This window comes from Tenrec ecaudatus, chromosome X, assembly GCF_050624435.1.
Source record: "Tenrec ecaudatus isolate mTenEca1 chromosome X, mTenEca1.hap1, whole genome shotgun sequence".
NCBI classification, from domain to species: domain Eukaryota; kingdom Metazoa; phylum Chordata; class Mammalia; order Afrosoricida; family Tenrecidae; genus Tenrec; species Tenrec ecaudatus.
Window position 1 is genome coordinate 167104173 of NC_134548.1, and position 23364 is coordinate 167127536.

The following is a 23364-nucleotide window of genomic DNA, read 5'->3' on the forward strand; positions in this document are numbered from 1 at the left end:
AGTGAATGATGGTGTTGAGCATCTTTTCATGTGCTTGTTGGCTATCTCTCTGCGTGCCACTGTCCCCAGGGCCTGAGCCCCAGGGTTGTGGGAACCGTAGCCTGCCAGTACCTATAGATCAGGCAGCTGGGCAGGCAGACACAGGTGGCCGAGGGTCAGGCTTGTCCACTCCCGCTACGGCTGGAATGGGGCTTCAGGCGGCAGGAAGGTCCCCACAGCCATTCTGGAGGGCCACTTAGCCAGGGACACACTGAGGAAAGCCGCAAGGAAAAGACGGACACTGGCCACTGGTTTTGTTTGCAGGTTTTTATCTGCCACTTAGAATTCTGATATTTATGTACATATATATATATAGACTTCTGGTTTTTGTAGAGGCTCATGGACAGACCAAGCAAAGACGGCGCGGGGGCGGGAAGGGGGAGCTGTCTGGTGTTTTTGTTTGTTTTTCTTTTTCCTGGGGGTGGGATCATCAAAGCTATTACTATAAAACCTAGAAACCACCTAGAGACTGCAACATCTGCCTAACACACTAGTGGGGAAAGGGCACGGGGACGAACTGTCCAAGTCACAATGTATGTACATTCCCAAGGTGGGGACAGGGGAGGCTGAAGAACAGGACTGTTCAGACGACTGGGATGTGGGGGGGGGGGCGGAAACAGGCAAGGGAGCATGAGGGTACTGGCGGCTGGGAGAGGCCCGGGGCGTGGGCAGGAGAGGCAATGGCCCACCCCTCACCCGGCAGTGACACAGGCCACAGGGATGTTGCGTGGTGGGACCAAAGGCAGCATGTGTGAGGTGCACCTGAAAGCCAGCCGTTGGGGAGGGGCAGAAGTGGGGGCTGCAGTATTTGGGGTGGGGTCGCTGGGCTCTTTCAGTGGCCTCCCCACCACCATGGCCAGTTCACCCCGCTACTATCTCAGTTAGAGCTGATGGGGGGACAGGGCGATGCTTCTGCCCCAGCCCCACAGGCTGGCCAGGAAGAGGCTGGGGAGGGGGCCGGGGTGGGGTGGTGGAGGAAAGCAGACAGGCGAGACCCATGCCAGGTCTGTCTCCAGTGAGAGCAGCACAGGGACAGTATCCTAGTTCCTTTCCATCCCCCAACTCAGGGCCTCTCTCTGTGCTGACAGCCTGAGCAGAGAGCGCTTCTGGGAGGATGCAGCTGGGTTTTGGCAATAAACTGGGGAAAGTGGTTGGAGAGGGAGCTGGAGGCAGTGAGCACTCCTCTCCTGCCCCCAAATTCCAGCCCCAGCAGCCCAGGGCCGGAGGGCAGGACTGGGGCACAGTGAGCAGGGGCATCTTGGCCTGGGAAGGCCCTGCAGCCCGGGCCTGGGTAGAGCCCTGCCTGGTGTGCCTGGTGTGGCCCCACTACTCCAGGGTCACGGCGGGGTTGACGGGGGAGGTGGCCCCTGAGCTGTCATTGCCACCTGCTGCCTCCTTCTCTTTCTTGCCACTGTACTGGCCGATGAAGGAGCCATCCTCGTTGAACTGGACGTCCACGCTGCCCCCATAATCGGCCAGGCTGTCGTCACTCCCCAGGGGTTTAATGTCCCCATTGAGGGATGGCTGGCTGCTGCCAAAGGCCTTCTCCTCGTTGTCACTGCAGGGGGGTAGGGCAGGAGGGCTGTGTTTGCTGGAAGGCAGACCCTGGGGGGACTGTGAGGGAGCAAGTGGGTGCTGGGGGATGAAGAAGAGAGGGTCCCTGATACTGGGGTATCAGAGGAATGGGGCCTGTCACCAGGACCCCTGCTTACCTCTCCAGGGACCTGAAGTCACCCGCAGCGCAGGAGAAAGAGAGACAGGATCAGAGGGGAAGGGTGGAGAGGGCTGGTCCTGTACCTGCCCTGCGCTTACCTGTACTCGCCAAAGGTCTCATCTTTCATTGGCCGGGCCTCTGAGTCCACCTGGGTATCCTCCTTATCCTTCACTGGAGACACACAGGGGAGAAGGGCCTGCTTCCTCCCCTGCCCCGGCCTGTCCCTGCCCTCCGGCCCCGGCCCCCGCCCTGGGGCCGGGGCCGGGGGTCCGCTCTGCTCTGAGCACCCCAGTTCCCCTCTAGCTTTGCAGTGCTGCCCCCACCTGTCCCCAAGCAGCCCACAGTCCTGGTGTGCAGAAAGGTCGGCGGGCGAGGTGGCCCGCTGTTCCCCCAAGCTCTGGCGCCCTCGCCCCGCGCCCAGCACTCCTGGGCCCGCTGGGGCCGCCTGGACCCGGGGCTTGGGGGTCACCTGAGTACTTGCCACCCTTGCTGCGTCTGATGAAGCAGAGGAGAAGGAGAATGAGGAGCAGGAGGATAGTGGCGCTGACAAAGCCGATGAACCAGCCCTCGGTGGCAAAGCCAGCGGGAGGCAGCCTGACCCGTCCTGCAGCAGACAGACAGCCCTAGAGCCCCGCCCAGTGCACAGCCCAAGCCTCCACACACCCAGGCGCAGGCTCACCAGTCCCATTGGTCTTGATGGTCATGCGGTAGAGCAGCCCCTCATCCTTCAGCAGGTGGATCTCGTAGTCCGTGCCTGGCTGCAGGTTCCACTGTGTGTAGGAGCTCTGGTTGTAGCTGACATAGTGCACGGGGAGGGCTGGGCCCACCTTCTCCTCTGCAGGGGCAGGAGAGAGGGGTAAGCGTCACCACCTGGTGGCGCCCCTCTGGGCTCCGTGCCCCCCACTCCCCCCTACTCCCCACCCAGTCTCCGGGCCCCTCACCGCCCATGGTCTTGAAGCGGATGTGGAAACCGAAGTTGCACTGGCCCTCCTTGGGGACCCAGGAGACAATGCTGTAGTTCTCGCCAGTGGTGGTCCAGATGTGGCCGAAATTCGATCTCTCTGAGGTGAGCGAGTGGAGGGCATGAGCGACAAGGTCACCTCAGCACCCTGCCCCCCCCCAGGTCCCTGGCTCACCCAACAGGGCCATGGTGCCCCCTTCCTGTGCAATGGCATCGCCCGCGCCCATCTTGGTGGTGGCCTGCAGCCGGAAGTGGTATCGCCGGCGGGGGGTAAGGTTGGTCAGGTTGTGTGCTCGCAACTCTGGGTCCTTAAGCTCGAAAGACAGTTCCTCCTGGCTGCCACTGTCCACTGGGTGGGGGCGGGGGCAGGAGGGCATCAGGAGGCCGTGTGCTGAGCCTGGGCTGCCCACCCGCCTGGCCAGCCACGTACCTGGGTGGTAGGACAGCAGGTAGCCGGTCAGCACTCCATTGTGACTGAGCGGGGGCTTCCAGCGCAGCTGTAGGCTGGTGTCTGACTGGCACTCCAGGTGCAGTGCCTCCGGTGGGCCAGGCACTGTGGACACAGACAGGAGCCGGCAGGGCCTCGAAGGGCAGCCCTAGGGGAAGCGTGCCGGGGTGCGGGGTGGGGCTCACCTCCCTCTGGGGTGCTGAAGGTGGTCTCACCGGCAGGCCCTGAGCCCCGCCCATTGAAGGCCCGCACTTCGAGGTGGTAGGAGGTGTACGGATGCAGGCCGCTGAGGGTGACATTGGTGGCATTGGCAGGGACCGTCACGTGGCCTCTGTGTGGATACTTCTGGGTGCTCTCCCACCAGTATGTCACCTGGGGCAGAAGACAACCCAGACCCTGTCACTCTCTGGGGCCAAATCCCTGGCTCCTTGCCCACATTGACTGCGACTCTTACGTTGTATCCGCGGAGATGGCCCTTGACCTGGGCTGGCTCCACAGGCTGCCACAGGATCTGCACAGTGCTGGAGTTGATGATGGTGACTTCGTCATTTAGCTGGGGACTGGCCTGGGGAACTGGGAACAGCCAGTCGTTGGCGGCCCTCGCCTGTGGCCCACCCACAGTTCCCCACTGGAGGTGGGTTTGGTGCTATGTGAAGAGGGTCTTTCCCTTCTGACTGCAAGGGGGAGACCAGGCCATCTGCCACCCCGGACCGAGGTGAAGCACTTGGAAAGTTCTGGACTCAAGGAAACTACAGTGGCATGCCAACTAGAGGCCAAGCCTGACCCTGAGTGTGCCCCGTGCCAGGTGGCCTTCCCTGACCTCACCAGAGGTTTGTATGAAAAGACCCGGATTCACTGGAGGGCACAAGGGGGCTGGGGGGCAAGGATCGCCCAAACTCACAGTCCTCGCCTGAGTAGCCAACGGTGATGCGGGGCTCAGGGCCCTTGCCCTGGCTGTTGACGGCTTGCACTTTGATGTCATAGGGCACAAAGGTGGAGGTGTTGGTCACCACCAGGAGGGGCTCGCTCACGATCTTCTCCTGCCAGGCCATGCCCTGAGCCCCCTGAGGGCGCCACTGTACGCGGTACTGGACGTGAGGGGCGTTCCAGTCGACCCACTTCAGTGGCTGCAGGGCAAGCAGAGGAGCAGCAGGTGGTCAACAGCACTGGTCTCCAGGCTAGGGTCACCTGGGACCTGCTGCAGCCTTGCCTGGCCCCGCCCACTGGCCACTCTCACCTTCCACGTGATGACCATGTTGTTGGTCTCGTTCCCTTCCCCCCTCACATCCAGTGGGTTCTTCTCCGGGGCTGCAAAGCAACATTTCTGCCCGTCACACCCTGGGCGGTGATAGCTGGAGGCCCCCCTGGGAGAGGAGACATCCCCACAGCCCACCCTTGGGCTTCTTCTGGGCTCTGGCCTGCTGACCCTCCTCAGCATGGACTTACCTGCTTCAGGTGTTACCACAGTCTCGGAGGTTGGGCTGGGCTCCCCGGGGCCATATTTGTTAATGGCAGTGACCCTGAAGGTATAGTGGACGTAGGGCGACAGCTTGAGAGTGGCTGAGGTCTGGTTCCCAGGCACCTTGCCCAGCGTGAACCATCTCTCCGGCTCCATTTTGTTGTCTTCAAATTCAATGTCATACTCTGCCAAGAAGCACAGAGCGAGGGTGCCATCATGGAGGGCATGTGGTACAGGGAGGGGCCTAGGCGGAGAGGCCCCCTGCGGCAGCTGCTTACTCTCAATAGGGGCGTTGTGGTCCTCGGCGGGGCTCCAAGACAGGCGCACCTGGTTCTGCATCAACAGGTGGTGGTCGGACAGCTCCAGCTGAGGCACCGGCCCCGGACTCCCTGAAGGCCAGGCGAGTGAGTCTCCTCCCTGCTCAGCCTCTGGCTTAGGGGCCAGCCTTGCACCCTCCCCACCTCCCAGCCTGTGTCCCCCTAACCCTCAGGACTCACCTACCACCAGTAGTTGGGCGCTCCTCTCCACCATGTCCAGCTCGGTGCTGGCCACACAGCTGTAATTGCCCTGGTCGCTGTAGTCCAGGCTGTTGATGACTAAGCTGCTACTATCAGTGAAGTACCTGGGCCGGCAGGACTCACGTTACCCTGTTGCCTAGGTCTGCCCGCTTCCCCATTCTGCCCCCTTCACCGCCACCCTGGGCCCGCACTTGTCACTGTCTCCAAGGTCCTGGAGGTGGTGGCCATCCCTGCGCCATATGAGGCTATGCTTCAAGGACGGGTCGAAGGAGGCCTGGCACGTGAAGTTCACCCAGGAGCCCTTCTTCTCCACGGCACTTCGGGGCTCCTTCGTGATCCGAGTGGCATCTGAGGGCAACCACAGGCAGGCTGACGATGGAGGGCTCTCTGAGACCCTGGCCGGCCCTCCCCGGGGCGTGGCCAGCCCCTCACCAAAGGGCACTGTCTGACCTTTGACCTGCAGGTTAGCCACAATGGTGACATTGTTTTGGTCGTTGATGGCTTGGCAGAAGTAGTGCGCCGTGTCATTAGCCTGGAGGTCCCGGATGCGCAGGGTCCCGTTGGTGTAGGGGAAGAAGCGCTCATCCTGGAGAACTGTCGTCCCACCTTTGTCCAGCCTAGCGGAAGCAGCAGGGCCAGCTCAGGGCTCCCGAGTGGCCCCTTGCACCCCCCCCCCGCCCCAGGGACCCAGGAACTCACCACTGGACGCTGGGCACTGGGGCTCCAAACGCCTTGCACAGGAGGTAGGCTGTGCTGCCCTCCACAGCCAGGTACGTCTGGTTGTCTGGAGTGAGGATCTGGGCGGGCAACTCTGCAGAGGGAGTCCAGGAGGCAGGCAGGGCCCACATGTGGGCTCAGGGCCACTGGTGGCCAGGACTCGAGAGGCGCAGGGGCAAGCTATCCTCTGCCCACCGCCCCCCCCCCCCCCAGGGCTGGGCTTCCTCTCTGTGAAATGGGGACAAGAGCACCTGGTGCAGGCCCCAGTCCAGGCACTCACGGACAACATAGATGTAGGCATTGGCCAGCAGGAGCCCGTGTCTGTTGCGAGCTTCACACTGGGTCACCATGGTGTCGCTGGGCTGCACGTTGCTCAGGACCAAGGCATTTCCTTGTTGAGTCCAGTACTTCTGGTCCTCGCTCAGCTCTGTGGCCACGGTGGGGTGAGGCACAGGCCAGGCAAAACCTTGAGTGGCTTGGCAGCCCTTCCTCCCCTTCTTCTTCCTCTCCCCACAGTCCCTAGGGCTCAATCACCTCTGGCTGCTGACTGTGTGCCCTGTCCACCCCCTACTCACCCTTTAAGGGGATCCCATTGATTCTCCAGGTGACTTCGGGCTGGGGCCGTCCCTGAGCCTGGCAGTTCAGGCGTACATTCTCTCCTGGCCCATACAGGTGGCTCTGGGGCATGTGTAACCAGTATGGAGCAGCTGGAGGAAAGGACACAAGGCCTGAGCACCCAGCCTGCTCTCGCCCACCGCCTTCCCGCGAATGACCTCCTCAGGGGTTCTCCGGGCACCCAAGGCATCTGTACCTTCCACGGTGACATAGTAGGCATGCCGGGCAGTGCCCAGAGGGTTCTCAGCCAGGCAGTGGTACTCGCCATCGTCTTCCTCACCCACTCTCACCAGATGCAGCGTCTTGTTGTGGTTCTGGTAGGTCACGCGGTCAGCCGGCAGGGGGCCACTTAGACGGAGCCACTTGATGGTAGGTGTGGGGCTGTCCAGGGAAGAAAGCAGAGGGTCACCCAGCCACGTGGCAGAGCTCCGTCCACCCACACGCCCCGCAGGGAGCCCCGACTCACTAGCCCTCAGCAATGCACTCCAGGACCAAAGCTTGTCCCTGCAAGGCCACCAGGTGGCTGCTGGCGTTGGTGGGGAATAGCAGGCGCGGTTTCCTGTCAATCATGCTGTTGGCTGGAAGGAGACAGGGGGCATGACCCCTGGGACCTTGGTCCCTTCCTCTGGAAAAGGGATGATCCCCACTCTGCTCTTGCTGCCTAGCAGGATCTGGCCAGGGGTGTGGGGTGGGGTGGGGGGAAACTGTCAGGGAGATGGGGTGCAGCTGGGGGGTGGGGGTGTCCAAGCCTTTGGGACTCACTGGCCTTGACCCTGAGGTCAATGGGTTCCTTCTGGATGATGGTGCGGGCCCCCAGGAAGTGAGCGTGACAGATGTAGTCCGAGTGGATGTCTTCTGTGCGCACGTTGGCGAAGTAGAGGTTCCCATTCTGACCCATGGTCACCCGCTCGTCCTGTTTGATGTGTAGGATGTCTGCAGGGGAGCGGAGCACTGGTCAGGGCCAGCCCCAGAGAAGCGAGCCCACCCTCGCCCAGCCCACTGCCTGACAATGCCACTCACTGCTGTTCATCCAGTAGATGCGAGGGGGCTCGGCGCTGGGGGGTGGGTGGCAAGGCAGCACCAACGGCTCGCCCTCCTCTACCTCCACTGGCTTCACAGTCTCCTTGGGCCACTTGGGAGCACCTGGAAGGGGCAGAGAGGATAGCACCATGGGTCCAGACAGTGCAGGGTGTGAGAGAGGAGGAAGAGCTCGTATGGGGGTGAGGGGGGTAGGGCTAAAGGGCACTTGGGACACCCACTGTGAGAGGACATCCATGTGGAGGTGGAGACCCTCCCTGAGGCACAAGGCTGGCTGGACGGGAGGGGTTAACCCTCTGCCCCTCTGCAAGCCGACTGATGGCTCTCCTCGCATCCACCCCAAGGACGGGGACAGAGACTAAAGGGGCGGGGGCTGGTGTGCAGTGGTGGGGGAGGGGAACCTGAAAGGATGCAAGAGTCATAGACCCTTCCATCATCCTGACACAGAAACCACGGCAACGGTTCCCAAGGTAACTAGAGGGGTAGAGAGAGGGGGAAGCTGGAGATTCAGTGAAGAGGGGACCTCTGGGAAAGGGTGACAGGAATCAATGCAGACAGAGGGGGGACAGAGGAAGGATGGATGTGTGGTGAGGAAAGCGGGGTACCAGGGGGAGCAGAGGGAAGAAGGGAGACTAACGGAGGGGGAGGAGGTCACCCACAAGGCGGGGAGAGTAATAGGGAGGCAGAGGTAGGCAGGGCAGAGCTGGGATAAGGCACAGCTCCCTCAGCTCTGGGCAGGGTGCTGAGATGGAACAGGGCCTACCACAAAGATGGGAGAGAGGGGGAGGGCAGGTGGAAACGGCACCCACAAAGACAGCGGCAGGAGCCAGGGACGGCCAGGATCCCACTTAAGTTCTTAGGCTTGCTGAGAGGACTCTGTCCAGCACCCCTCCTGCCCTCGCCTGCAGCCTCTGCAGAGGTACACACCCTCTGCCACCAGCTGGATCTCGTGGGACATGGCGGTTCCCAGCTTGTTGCTGGCAAAGCAGCGGTAGGTTCCCTGGAACCTCTGGGCGAAATGGCTGTTATTGCCCGTGAGGGTGAAGGAACCCGAGTGTGCTGCCTGGTGCACAGTCACGCCCAGCTGCTCCTTGGGCTGGAAGTGGATGCCGTCCCGTGTCCAGCGGAACCTGTGGGCAGACAAGGGCTGGAGGCCAGGAGGCCTGGAACACGGCGGGTGGAGGTGGGGCGGGGGGAGCCGGTCACTCACTTCACTTCGGGCTTGCCACTGGCTTCGCACTTGAGGATGATGTCATCCGTGGGAAAGACGACCAGGCGCCGTGGTGACTGCTCCGTGATGACTGGCGGCTCCATGACTGCGGTGGGACTTGGGCCAGTAAGGGGCCGGGCAAGCACCACGGCTTGGCCCAGTCCCCAGTGGCAGTGACAAGGGCCAGAGCCATCGTGGGTGGAACAAGAGGGAGGAAGGGAACTCAGGACAGCCAGGTGGGCAGAGCAGGAAGATCTGGGTGGGGCAAGGGCATGCATGCCGAGGGGGACGCTCCCAAGCCCGCCTTGACTCACCATGCTGTCCCTCATCTGGGGAGTCCCGGCAGCAGTAGGCAGAGGAGGAAAGAAAGGTTCAGTACCCCAGCAGGAGCCCACAGGGACAGGAAGAGGCAGTAAGGCAGCTGTGCCTTGAGACCATGTGGTGGCTGGACAGAACATGGTGGGACCTGCAGGATCCAGCTGCCCCACCCCACCCCCGCCCCTGCAGGATGCTGTGGGAGCTTCAACCAACAGCAAGCCTGACCCAGGAACTCTCCAGGCTCCAGCTTACTTCCCTCCTAATCCAATTAGCACAGCTGTGGGTTTTCAATTTCCAGGTCTCATCCTTCAGAGGCCAGCTGCCCCAACATGCTCCCCCACCCCCCTGCAAAGGCCCTGGGGCAGCAGCAACAGCCTCCACAGCCTCAAGTACTGGTGGTCCTGTCTCTCCACACCCGGGCTAGAGGTCAGAGGGTGCTGGCAGGCCCGGGTTGCAGCCCCCCCACCCCCCGCACTAGTGGCTGGCAGGAGGGCTGCTCAGGAAGCTTTGTTTGTGTTTGCAGAAGATGCCAGTGCCAGGGCCTGGGGGAGAGGGGCCCCTGGGGACACCACAGAAAGGCTTGAGTTAGGGAGGGACAGAACCTGATGCAGGCAGCCTGAGAGCAAGAGACAGGAAAGGCAAGATGGGGGATCAACTCAGCAGAACAAGAGACAAAGGGACAACAGTGGTTGGGGGCAAGGAGAGCACGAGGGTTGGAGAGTTTTGAGCAAGGAGGGATCCTTCCGCAGTATTGGGGTCAATGCCAATCACGGCTCAGTGCCCAGGGCAGCCTGGAAGCAGTTGCCATGGTCTTTGACCTAGATCTCTTTCCCCAGTGCTGTCTTCTCTAAATCCTCGCTGCCCACTTCACATAGATGCACCCAGGCAAGCTGGTCTAGCCCATCTGGTGGAGGAGCAGGCTGAGGTCCAGGGTAAGACTCGGGGGCTTCGGGCCAGGTATCAGCACCCCAGAGGCAGCGGAGCAGACAGCAAGGAGGTGTAGGTCTGGGGAGGTGTGTGTAGGCATGCCCTGTATGGGCAACAGGGTGGGTGCATGATCTTAAAGGTGATTGTCTGAGAGGGCTCCTGCCTGAGAACATCTACAGATCTGTGCCTGGTGGGGAGGCTGTGTGGATGGCTGTGGTCCTTTGTGTCGGTATGTGTCCTTTGCCCCTTTGTATCTCTGGCTTCACGAGGTGTCTAAAGGGTGTCCCCAACCTTTGTCCTGTCAGCTACTCTTCACTCCATTAATGCCCAGGCCCAGAGAGAAAGGTGGCAAGGGATGAGGATGGGCAGGTGCTGGGCATACACATGCCCTTCCTTCCACATGGTTCCTGCAGCCCCTAGAGTGGCACGTTTATGTGTCCTACCTTGCAGACACACACACCACCTACTCCAACGTACCCAACCCACCAACACACACACCTGCACACACACGCACGCACACACACACACCCCAATATTACAGCCAAATAACCTTAGACCTGCACAAACCTGGCCAAGGGGGAACAATTCCTCTGACTCACAAACTTACCCATCTAGAAAATCACAATCCTCTGGGCCTGGGCCATTATCACCACAGCCACACAGTCACAACCTACCCACCTCCGCTTCCCTGCCTGTGACCCCCCACGCAGAAGTTCACCCGTCCTTCCAGTACCATCCTGACTTTAGACATGTGCCCAGCACCAAATAGCTACCCACCAAATGTTTAAGCATCCAGAAGGCTGCTGGGTTGGGTCTGGGGGTTTCAGGGTGTATTGCCCCCTTGAGGGGCCAAGGTGGGAAAGAACCAGCTCAGGATAACATAAATGAGAAGAGGGGGCAAAACTTGAATCCAGGCCGTTCCCCAAACCCCACACTGTAGCCCATCACCTCCCTCTGCCTGCCTGTGCCTCTGAAGGCGGCGGCAGCGGTCCTGCAGACCTTGAGCGGGCGGTCGGCTGTCCGTGGTGCTGAATCCTAAGTGCGCCTCCCCCTCCTCCAGCCCATTCTCTCAGAAGGCCCCAGTGCCCTGATCCTACCCTACCCAGAAAGGAGGGGCGAGAGTCCCAACGGCGAAAGGTGCGGGACCGAAGATAAAGGGAGCCCCTCATGCTGCGAGGGGCGCGTACTCACATTCCTTGGGGATCTGGATGAGCAAACCGGGACTGCATAAGAGCAGCGGCCACACGTACCGCAGCACCACGGCCATCTTCGCGGCAGCGCCGGCGGCTGGGCGCGGCACGGCCGGCCGGGCTCTGCTCGGGCTGCGGCTCCCGCCCGGGGAAGAGGAATGCTGGGAAGCTCGGGGCGGGAGCTGGAGGTGGGGGCACTGGGAAAGAGAGGAAAGGAACAGGAGGGGTGGGGTGGAGAGAACCAGGGACGTTAGTGACTAACATCTGGGCGCGCCTAGGCTCCTGGCCCCGCCCCCTCCCCGCCCGCTGCTGGCCAGCTCCTCCCCCCTCCCGCTACCTGGCAGGAAGAAACCTGGCCTTAGCACCAACTTGTTGCCCCCATAAGCTCCCCTGGGCATGCCACAGGCCACTTTGTGCACACATGCCCACATGTGCTAGCTGCTGCCTGGGAGTAGGTGTCCATGGCTCTGTGTGTGCCCTTGTGGGCACAGACATGTGTGTATCTTTGCTGGTGGGAGCTGACTGCACATACTTGTGCTCCAGAACGTGTGTTCCTGTGGGAAGTCTGCACCTACAAAGGGTGAGTGGTTCTGTGGAGGGTGAAGCCACACACCTATGACCTGTGTGTATCTGTGTGTGTGTGTTTGCGGCCAGGTCTGCTATCTGTGTGCACAGTGTGCTAATATGTCACATTCGCAAAGCCTGGGTGCTGGCCTAAAGAGCAGGCAGGAGAGGGGCTTGGAAAATGGCACTAGGGGAGGGCAGAAAGGGGCTTAGGATGGCTGTGTTCCCAGAGCAGAGCCAGGAAAGGGAAGAAGCGACTGGCGAAGTGGCAGTTTGCCTTGAGAAGCTGAGGGCAGGAGGGCAGTAGCCCCCTGGTGCCTCTCAAGCCTGGGAAGCCCCGCTCCTGGTGGTTTCAGGGCTCAGCACGGCTGGCTAGATGTGTCTGCCCCAGGCCCAAGCAGCGCCTATAATGCCCCATGCCACTTACATGACGTCGGCCTGGAGGCACCTCGGTCCCTGACCAGGAAGGGTTACACTGCTTAGCCCCCCCCCCATGGTGACTGCCTGCTCATCAGAGACCAGGATGGAATGCTGTCCTAGGGAATGTGGACTTGGCCTGGAAGCAGCCAGGAACCACAAGAAGGTTTTGTCAAAGGGGGTGAGGCAGAAGAGTAGTCATGGCAGGGCAGATGAATGGTGAATGAGCAGACTCCTCCTTCACACCCACAGTGGGGGAGGGGGATGCTCTGTGCAGGTCCAGAGACTGACTGGAGGAAGGGTGGGCAGCGGAGGAGTAGAGAGGCCGGACAACAGTGAGCGCACACAGCCTCCTCCTCCCTGCGCAGCCTGACTTCAAGGCTCGATCGGAGGCAGTAGGAGACTCAGATCCAAAAGCCTTGGGGGCACTGGAGCTTGGAGCAGCTCTGTTTATTGCTTCTCCGCCAGGTTCTCCATCTGTCCTCCAAATCTAAGCTCCCAGGATCCCAGACTCAGGTCAGGTCTGTATAAGGAATTTGGATACTGGAGCCCCTTCCCCACTGCCTCTTGGAGATCTCCAGGTATTTGCCATTCAGCTCGCCATGCCCCTAGGCAACTGGGAGACTGGCAGGAGCCAGAAAGTTTCCAGGCCCCCGGACAGCTGGGTGCGGCTCACTGTTGCCCTCCTGCTGCTGCCTGCTTCTAATCTCTTACTAGTCATCAGGCAATTACGGAGCAAGTGGCTGTGGTTGTCACCCAGCGGGACCCCGGCTCCCATCACCACCCCAGGGCAAGGGAGAGGGAGGTGGGGCGGTCCGCAAGCTGGTGTACAGATGGAGCCAAGGCCACGTTTGCGAAGGGGAAGGCAGGGAAAACTGAGGTGACAGACAGCGAGAAAGAGGCAGAAGGGAGCAGGCGAGGAGCTTTGGCACTGGGGAGGGGGAGGCAGGGGCTTAAGACAAAGACCGTGACAGCCAAGATGGAGGCTGTTGAAAAGCTGAGACCCGGGCAGCAGAGAAAGAGATGAGGAAAAATAGGTACCAAGGGTGAGAAACAGCCGCAGGAACACTGATGAGAAATGGCAGAAAGGGCAACAGAGAGGGGTGGAGGTGCGGGTGTGCGCGTGCGCGCAGCCGGGAGTCGCCTGAGAGGTGGGGGGCACTAAGAGGTGGGGGAGGGGCGAAGATGGGCCAGGTTGCGAGGAGGGAGCTTCTCCCGCTCCCAGGTCCCGCTGGACAGACAGGCGGGGCCAAGAGAGGAGACAAAGCCCCACAGAGACCGCGCAGGTCCCGCCCACTTGTGGCGCTAGGGCGAGGGGAGGCTGTAAGACGCACGTACGCCGCCCAAACCAGAGCGGGCAGCGTCCAGAGGGGGCCGAGCACCTCAAGGGTTCTAGGCGCTCCTGGCAGGATTACGTCCACAGGCAAAACAGTGAGACAAAGGCAAGGCCCAGGGCCAGTGTGGGTCGGGTGCTGGAACCCACTCTCCCGGGAGCTGGCCAGGAGGAAGGGCGTGGCCAGCCCTGGGCGGGATAGGGTCAGCTTATAAGAAGGGCTGAGAGGACAGAAAGGAGCCCTCCCCCCCACCCCACCCACCCCCAGTCTTGGCCCGCTGGGATTTCTCTTCAGTCGGCTGTAAACCGTGCACCAGACCCTCAGGGCCGGGTTGCCTGGGAGGGGGTGAAACTCAGCTTGGCCCTGGGGGTGGCTGCTGCCCTCTAGGAACACCTCTCCCCCATGTCAAATCAAAGGGCACTCTGCGGGTGCCCGCTCCCCGCCGACTGTGGCAGGCCTGCCCAGAGGTTCAGCGGTGGGCTCAGCGAGGGAGCCCCACCAAATCCCTGGAGACTCCAGCCCCGCCCGCTCAGCTGAGTGGGTGCGTGCGCGCGTGCCCCAGGCGAGGGGCAGCCCCAGTAGTGGGTGGAAAGGTTACAGTGTGGGTGCTGGGGGGGGGCACTCAATGTCTGCGAGGTCGTCTCTGGAAGGCTGGGGGGTGTCTTTGTGCACTGCTTCCCTTTAAGGCTTCTGCTCACCCTCCCCCAGGCAGTGACTGGCGGGTTTCCATGGTGATGCAGCCCAGTTCCGCAGAGGTGGGGAAAGCCTAGGAAAGCCCTGTAGCCAATAATATAGATGGGAGACTGCTGGTGGAAGCCCTGCAGGTAAACGGCCCAGAATTCTTAAAGGGCCATCACTCCTAGATGCTCCCCAAGGTGAAGTGCCAGCAAGAGGAGAAGTAAGGTTAACTCCTTGTGGGGAGTGGAGAGCAAGCCTGGGATCCCAGCTCAACGGTCACACTTGAAGTGTACCAGGCTCTTTTGGACACTTTACAAACATTTACTCAGTTCATCGTCCAGTTCCCCTGCACGTACTAGCTCCAGCCCCATGTGTCAGGCCACAGTGCCACGGGAGCCACCAAAGGCTACTCAGGTTAAGCTGGCCTCGTGAAAACCCTCCCTTGGGGTGCCCATAGGAGGGCTTATTTGCTAGGCAAATGTGGGAACCAGAGAGGGAAATCTCAGCCTAGAAGCTACGAAGAAGTAGGATGTGGCTAACATCACATCTGAGGACAGAGCAGGAGCCTGTCCCCAAACAAGCCATCCTTCTCCTCAATTCGGTTGTCCTCATCTGAGCTCTGGCCTTCTTTCTTCAATCCAAGACTGTAGGGGTCCTCACCAGAGATCTCACCCCCACCCCACCCCCACCCCGGCAGAGCTGGGGGCGGGGAGGGGGGTCCTGTGGCAATCACTGCCCAGGCTTGGACTGTCCATTGAAGGGTCCTCCCCCAGTTCTGAAAAACCAGGTTCCAAACAGGACCAGAAAGACCCAGACTCAAGAAATGGCCTAGTAGCTAACAGGTGCCCCTCCCACCTCCAGGCCCCCTGACAAGTTAGGGAAATCCCAGCTATGAGGGGAGGGGAGGGGCAGACACCATGGGGACAATCTCTCTGCTGGTCTGGGGCTGTCCACCCCAATGCCTGTCTCAAACCAGAGGGCAGAAGAGGCGGACCCAGGGGGTGGGGAGGGGACCAGAAGACAGGCCCACAGTCTAGAGGGGCTCGGACCAGCGAGGCCCAGTGCACCTGGCCCAAGAAGGAGAGGGCTCGAAGTGCCTCTGACCCTGCTGGATTAAGTAGCCATGGGGGGCACAGGAAGCCTGGTGGGGACAATGCAGCCTCTGTCATCCATAGGCCTGGAGATTCCGAAGGCATGAGCACAGGCAGGGGAGGGGCTGGGCTCACCCCAGCTCTTGGGAAGCAAGGGGGAATGGGGAGGTCAGGCAGAGCCCCACCCATTCTCATCTCTGACAGGAAGCCACTGCCCTCAGCCCCACCCCTTCCCAGTACAGGCCCAACACAGACATGTATGCATGCTCACTCACTCTAACATACTCACATATGCACACTCGTGGCCAGGCATGAGACACGATCCACACATGCAAATCAGAATTCAGGGAACGGCCACCTCCCACCCCCTATGGAAGCTCCTCAGCAGCCAGACTTGGCTGGAAAACCTCCAAGTTGGGCTGCCCTCCTGCCCCACCTGCCTGGCGGGTATGGACTCAGCCTCCTCCCTTCAAGCTGCCCCTCTTGCCCCATCCAAGACTAGCTGTGACTGGCACTGCTCTGCAGCTTCCTGGCCCAAGGCTGCCGGCCACCGGTGGGGGCACTGGACAAAGCAGAGCTTCCAGAATGACTAGCAGGATACCCACCCTCTCTGGTTCTGCCCGCCCCTTTCTCCAACCACAGCCCCATCTAGGGAGGAGTGGACTGGGCTTGCCCCCCTTCCTAGTCCTGCTCCACTCTACCCTCCAGCCCAGGCAAGACCCCATAGGAATCTGAGGAGTCAGTCCACTCTGGCAACTCGGCTTTCAGTACCCACATTGGGGATGGGGTGTGGGGAGACTGGTTGGGCCTGAGAGAGAGGTAGAGAGGGCTTAGTAAGGTGCAGCATAGGGAAGGGTGGGGTAGACAGAGGTAGGATGGGGCCAAGTGGGGGCCCATCAGCCCTGCGGATACACTGACAGCACTGGCAGGGTGGAGAAGGAGGAGTGTCTGACAAGGGGGAATCCAGGCACTGCGCCCACCCCCCAGGCAAGGAGCACGCAGTCTTGAGGGGAGACTCAATTCTGCTGCCACCCCCATTGTCTGAGTCTCGGGCGGGGCCAAGCCCCCAAGGGGCAGTGTGCAGATTCTCCCTGTCTCTCCCCATGGAATACGCCCCCCAGACCCAGGGTCCTGCAGATAAGTCCCTCACCTTTTTGACCCAGCAAGGCATCTGGGGAGGGTCCGAGAGCTTGACCCTCCCCACTGGGACCCCACATCATCCTCCCTGCCCAGAAGAAAGCCCAGCTGTTTGAAGTGGGCACCTGACGCCATTTACCTAGAGACGGATCCCGGAGGTGAGGGAGCCACGCCCGGCTCAGAGTCCAAAGGACAAGCAGCCCAAGCTGGTCAGCTGAGGGGTGGCAGAGGCTGCACACTGGGCTGCCAGCTGGGGCCACGTGGATGCCAAGGGTGCACTAGGGGCCAAAGCTTTCCTCACTCTCCAGCGACTCCCCCACCTCTAAAGACAAGGACCATCAATAGTGGTCAAGATGGTGACTGGCTGTGTTACAGCAGAGTGCGGAAAGGCCAGGGGAAGAAGATGCCCACACCCAGTGTGCCCTCAGGAGGCTGTGCAGGGGGCAGGGACCTGGCATGGGGGGGAGGAGCCTCAGGGAGGAGCTGGTTCGGGTGGCACCGTGTGCTTGATGAGAGGATCACAAGTGATTCCTCGTTTCTTTTGTTCTCTTCTGTACATTTCAAATGTACTCCAGTAAAATGAGTTACTGTTAGGATCATATACACACAGCCATAAATAAATATGGATAGAAAGACAGCCAGGACCTGTCCCCGCCCTAGCTTTGCCCTGAACTTGTTGTATGACCCGACAGGCCAGGAGCCCCATGGACACAGAGCCCAAGGGTGCTGCCTGGGAGCTGTGTCAGATGAGCGAAGCAAGCGGATTGAAACGGGAGGCCCAAGGCCAGCCCTTGACCCAGCCACACCCCAGGGGTGGGCCGTTCCAACTGCTGGGAGGAGGACTGGCAGGACCTCTTTACATTCGGGCCACGTGAGTCAGCAGAGATGGCCCAGGAATCCTTGCCCTGCAGGTGGCGTTAGCCAGGAGCTGGAGATGGCCTGGGGTGGCAGTGTTGGGGCCCTACTTTTTAGGGTGTGCAACCCTGGGCCTGCCCCCCCCCCAGTGAGGTGGGTAGTGATGGACTAGGGGCTAAGGTGACCTGCTGGGGCAATTCTGCTGAAGGGATTCCAACATTCTGATAAAGAAAAGGAGGAAGCAAGAGCTGTCGACCCCTCCCCAACATGGACTAATAGGAAGATGGCCCTGGCAGCAAGGCCGCAGTGGGCAGGTACTGGGCCCAAGCATCTTGCTTTTCAGAAACCCCTGGCCCTGGGCCAGCTCAGCCTGCCACCATCACCCCTACCTGATGCGCCCACCTCACTTGGGGCGCCCCTTCCTGGCCACCAGCTGTCGAGGAGCAAGGCGGGGAGGTTCCAAGGGGGCTGCTTCTGCCAAAAGGGAGAACAAAGCCCCCCCCCACCCTTTGGGGGCAGAGGGGCAAGCAGTGTCCAGTGCTGGCTCTCCTTTCTCCCAATTGCAGGGGGGAGATTACCGGGTCCCCACCGTCCCCCACCCCCGCTGGGCTCTCCGCAGGGGATGAGGGGCAGCCACGCCCAGGGCCACACCCCATAGCCCGTTTGGGGGGATGCTCGCCCTTCTTTCACACACACACACACACACACACACACTCACACACACACACACACACACACACACACACACACACCTTGGAGGACGGACCACCTCCTACCTGCCCACATGGACCCTGCCTGAATCCCCCCCAGTGCTCAATCTAGGGGGCGCAGCCCAGGTACCCCCTCACCTGTCAACTCCACACTCGGCCTTCTTCAAGCCTCGCTCGCACTCGCAGCGCCCGGAATCGGGTGGCCAGCATGGGGTGGGGCTCCCCCACCGCCCTGCACCTTGTCCCGCTGCGTCCCCACCCTCACCCCCGCTACCTCCCGGGCCCAACGGGCGACCGCAGCAGGGCTCCGGCCCTAGCCCAGGCAGCCGGCCGCCTTACCTGCCTGCCGCGCGGCCGCTCGCGCTGCAGCCCAGCCTGGCGCTTGCTCACCACCAGCCAGGACCAGCGCCGCACGTCGCGCTGCTGTGGCTGCGGCGGCGGGCGGGGCGGGGCGGGGCGCGCGGAGGGGGCGGGTGGGGAAGAGAGTGAGATCACCGCCGCCCCGCCCTCTCGCGCGCCCCTCCCGGCCCCGCCCTCCCGCCGCCACCCTGAGGGACCCTGAGAGACCCCACGATCTGGGCCCCTGCCCCACAAGTGCCCACCAGGGTCCGGGTTGGCGATGGCCGGCGGGAGCGCCTCCCGAGTCGGGGCTGAGCTTCGGTGACCAGAGTCGGGCGGGGTGCAGAAGCCCCCACCGCCCACCCCCGGCCCCCAGAGGGCGCCTACCAGCGATGGGAGCCCAGACACACCACCGCTCTGGCCGGGTCCCGAATTCTCCCTGGCTCCAAATGGGAGCCCGGCGGCCAGCCCTTCCAGGCGGGTCGTGCTGGCTGGAATGATGGCCCATGGGGACCAGTTCAGGGCGGAGGTGTCAAGGGTCCCGGGTCCTTCTGCACCCCGAGTCCCTGCGGAGGCCCAGTGAGGAGGATGCAGAGAGGGTGCCCCTCGAGCTGTCTCCCCCCTCCGTCAATCGCACCACCAAGGTTCCTAGGCCTTTCTTTGTCCTGGGGATAGGTTACCCGCCCCCACCCCCGCTCCCCCCACCCAGTCTGGCTCTGAGAGTGGCAGTAAGGACCTCCTCCCAGCGCCCCCTCCCTGTTTCCGGCCGTGACCTCGAAGGGATTCCGGAGCAGCCCAGCTGGCCCCAGCCTCAGGGCAAGGAAGGCCTAGGGCCCAGATGGCAGATTGTGAGCCTGGTGGCCACGGTATTTTTATGGGCATGCCTGTTGCCCAGTGAAGCATTCAGGGCCAGGGCTCAGCCTCAGAGACCCCCCAAGCAGAGCAGGGCCTGCAGCAGGCTTGGATTCGTGCCCCCACCTGCCAGCCAAGGACGCTAGTGCACCCATCCTGTAGGGAAGCTTCTAGGCTATTTGGGACTGAAGCCTGCATGAAGGTGGGAGGCTAGAGTGAGGAAGGAAGGCACCCTTCAAGTTCAAGGGTCAGGGACTTTGGGGAGCCAGCTGAGCCAGAGGGCCTCGGAGCTGGAAGTGGAGCGCAGGGACAGAGGAGGCGTATTTTCCATGAGGCAGTCAGCCGTGGCTTCCTACCAGCAGGCACTGGGGCACTGGCCTGATGGGGCTCTGAGCAGCCTGACTTGGCTGGCTTCCCTCCAGCAGGCTCTCCCCCTTCCCCTAAGTTCTGCAAAGCCCTTATCTAAGACGGGGCTTGATGCTGATCACTACAATGACATTGACAAGGGGGAAGAAGTTAAGACAGGAACAGAGCCGTCTCTTAGCCGCCCCATTTATTATTAGCTATGATTGTTAAAATAAATCACATTTATTGAGCGTGGCCATGTGGCCACCCAGCAACCCACTGAGCTCCCTCTGATCATTCACCCCACACAGGGAGATGTGTCCCAGGAGCACAGCGGGGAAGGGCTCCGGTCAGGGGCTCCTTGTAGCCACGCCTGGCCCGAGAGCCAGAGGGACAGTCACCCTGCCAGGAGCCACAGCATTAGTTTATCCATGAAATGATGAGGGAACCGAGGCTCCGAGAGGTCCAGTGACTAGGCCAGGACTCACTCAGCAGGTCAACAGCAGAACAAGGATTTGAACGCCAGTCAGCTTGACAGGGAAGGCCATTCTTTCTCTGAAGAGATGCTCAGGAACAAGAGAGGACTGACTGTGTGCCAGCAAATCCCAGGAGAAGCAGGAGCGATTGGTCTGTCTTTGCCCTCCATAAGTAGCAAGTGCCCCTCTCAACCTCTCAGGTTTTGTGAGTACTGCCATCTGGAGATGGTAGACCTGAGAGTCTGACCAGACAGCTCAGAGCATCTTGGAAGCTGTCCATTCTTCCAGGTCTTTGTGGCTTGGGTACACCTCTGAGAAGCAGCACCTGAAACATATTGATTTGGTTTTCTTTCGTTTTTGTCACTCTAACAATCTTTGCCTTTGTTTAAATTAACTTTATTGGATGTATTTGCATACAGAAAATTCACCATTACTCACCACGGGATCCACAATGTCACTTCTAGGTGCATATCCCATCGATTTGAAAGGCAGAGCAAAAACGGACATATGCACCCCAGTGTTTACTGTGTTTTAGCCACCAGAGCTAAAAAGGTGTACCAGCCTCAGTGTCCACCAACAGGTTCATGGACGAACTCACTGTGATCCAGTCTTATAGCAGAACCGCACTCCACTAGAAAGAGAAATGAAACCGTGGTTCAAGCTACAAATAGGGAGGAACCGCGAGAGCACTATGCTAAGCAGGGGAAGTTGATCCCAAGAGGACAAGTGTATGATCTCACTTAGTTGAGACTTGCAAAGAATGCAGACCAAAGTTATGAGAGTGACTGCCAGGCGGTGGGTGGGAGGAGAAAGGGGAGACACGATGCTGATAGTGCACGCACGAGCTTCTGTGCGGGCATTGGGAAATTCTGCCAAGGAATAAGGGTGATGGTTGAAAACGAAGATGCCAGGTGGGGAAGGAGAAGGTGGGGGGAGGAAGGGGGATCGATCATAAGGATCGACATATACCCCTCTCCCAGGGGCATGAACAACAGGAAAGTGAGTGAAGGGTGACAGAGGATGATGTAAGATGAGAAAATAACAATCTATAACTTATCAAGGGTTCATGAGGGTGGGGAGTGAGGTGGGAAATGAGGAGCTGATACCCAGGGCTCAAGTAGAAAGAAAACACTTTGAGAATGATGATGGCAACATATGTACAAATGTGCTGGACACAATGGATGGATTTTGATGAGAACTGTAAGAGCCCACAACAAAAAAGTATTTCATAAAAAAAAAGAAAATGAAAAATCTAGCATAAAAAAGAGAGAAAACTAAGATCTCACTGGACTGGGGAAATGGCAGCAGGTTTGTTAACTCTTAGGATGATCATGTTCTAAATCAGGAGAAAATGCATCATCTTTCGATTTGACACTTCCATGAGCTTTGCTAAATGTCGTGTAACCACACCATATTGGAATCCAAACATTTCCATCAAAATGTCCTGGTGCCACTCCTTCCTGCAGGGGCCGGCCCCCAGCCCACCACAGGTCTACCCTCTGTCACCACCGTTTTGCACCTTACCGCATGCTTGGCAAGTGGAATTGTACAGCATCAGCTCCTTCCTATCTTTCAGTCAGTGTAGCTTTTGAAATGTAGCCACAATGTTTTTAGTAGTTTGTTCATTTTTTATTGCTGAGTATTATTCCATTGTTTGGAGATATTATAGTTTGTCAGGTCACTCAGCCATTAGCAGACATCTGGGTTGTTTCCACCTCTGGGCACTTACAAATGGAGCTACAAGAAACATCCTTGCCCAGGCTGCTGTGTGAGCAGTTTTCCTGGGCTGATTACCTGGGAGTGGGGTGTTAACTGGACGGAAAACTTTGTGGTTCATCATCTTTATATTGTAACTGTAAAATGTTGCTAATTGTATTTTCAGTGCTGGTTGTTATAGCTGAACTTATCTATGTCGATTTATTCTGTGTCATTGGCCTGATTTTCCACTTTCTTTCCCCCAGTACCACTTTTTATGGAAGCAGAAATCACTCCAGCAATTTGACACAGAGAGAGATTTTGTACAGGAGATTGGAAAACCACTGGGTGGGCGCTAGTCTGACTCCCCAGAGAGCCAGGCTCCAGGGGAGCGGCTCCCCTTGTTTACCATCAAGGGGGTGGGGGACCAGGAGGCCACCAGGGCTAGCTGTTGAACGCCACGACACAGCACTCAGCAAACTGAGGCCAATGAACCATCATTGCCACGGGTGCCCCTGCACGGCCAAGAAGCGTTGCTGTGAAGCCCCACACCTCCGGGCCCTCACTCTCCGCAGGACACAGCTCCCTGCAGCAGGAACCCAGCCTCCCTCCCAAAGCTCTGGTGAGTGCCCCTCGGTGGGAGAAAGGTCATTTGTCTCACAGCCAGCTGCATGGAACCCTGGCCACCGTCCAGCATCTGCAGGGACTACGAGGAAGTGGGCTGGGTGCTGAGGATGGTTGGGAGCCAGGACACACCCTCTGTTCTTGGACATCTTTTGGATGGAGTGACTTGGTTTCTCATCACATTTTCCTTGGATTTGTTTTAAAGCACAATATGAATTTTTTAGTAGCTATTTTAGCTACTTTACCATGCATCCTTAACAAAGTTTAATCAATATCTCTGTTCTGGTGATTTTAATATATGTCTACATCATTCTTTGCTGCTTCTCCCTTCAGATCACCAACGAACAAACAACAAAACAAGCCCACTGCCAACTCTTAGCGACCCTCTAGGACAAGGTAGCACAGCCCCTGTGGGTTTCCAAGCCCTATCTTTCTCTTAGTGGCTCACTTCCACTGACTAGACTAAAGCTGGAGTGCCGGTGTGGCCCTTTGGGGACGTCCTTCCTTCCTCTCTCTCCTGGACTGCTCTGTGTGGCAGAAGCCAGATGCCAGGTCAAGAGGACATTTGAGCATTCTCGGGGAGAAGGCTGTGTGGAGAGGAACTGAAATCCCCAATCACATAAAGGAACCATCTGGAAAATGGATCCTCCAGCCGCAGTCAGACCTTCAGTCTGAGCCACAGAAGAGGGCTGAGCCGGTGTGTTCGGCCGGGTTGACTAGAGAAAGAAATTCATTGACACTCATATGTCTGTAAGAAAGAACTTTATATCAAAAAGCAATTGTATATTAAGAAAATATCCCAGCCCAGTCCAGATCACGTCCGTAAGTCCAATATTAGCCACATGTCTGAGACAAGTCTATAAATTCCTCTCCAGACTCCCGCAGCACATGCAATGATGCCGAATGCAGGAAGCTCACAGGCCAGTGGGTGGGAAGTCTGTGGCTCCAGTGGTGGGGGAAGCATCTCATCTCAGCGCTGGCGTGGGTCTCCATGTGGCTCCTCCAGCCCCAGGGCTCCAGCTCCAACAGGGTAGCTCCATGTGTCTTGTCAACAGGAATGTCGCGCAGGAAGTGAGCCCGTGTCCCGCCTCCA

The 23364-nt window shown here is 59.5% G+C and overlaps 1 protein-coding gene across 1 annotated transcript; it reads right to left on the minus strand.

The window, feature by feature from the left end:
* Positions 1 to 343: 343 nt before the first annotated feature.
* L1CAM (L1 cell adhesion molecule) lies at positions 344 to 11343 on the minus strand. Its single transcript, XM_075539178.1, has 27 exons — positions 11156 to 11343; positions 9034 to 9048; positions 8720 to 8825; positions 8437 to 8639; positions 7492 to 7614; positions 7234 to 7404; positions 6938 to 7049; positions 6668 to 6852; positions 6432 to 6563; positions 6137 to 6283; positions 5839 to 5950; positions 5590 to 5756; positions 5331 to 5487; positions 5119 to 5243; positions 4900 to 5010; positions 4609 to 4806; positions 4400 to 4470; positions 4064 to 4289; positions 3617 to 3735; positions 3348 to 3534; positions 3145 to 3267; positions 2890 to 3063; positions 2695 to 2814; positions 2433 to 2588; positions 2223 to 2357; positions 1852 to 1924; positions 344 to 1597 (listed from the first exon to the last, which is right to left on the minus strand). Exons 1-27 carry the CDS (start codon positions 11229 to 11231, stop codon positions 1366 to 1368), a joined length of 3756 nt encoding a protein of 1251 aa, XP_075395293.1. The 5' UTR covers positions 11232 to 11343; the 3' UTR covers positions 344 to 1365.
* Positions 11344 to 23364: the final 12021 nt, after the last annotated feature.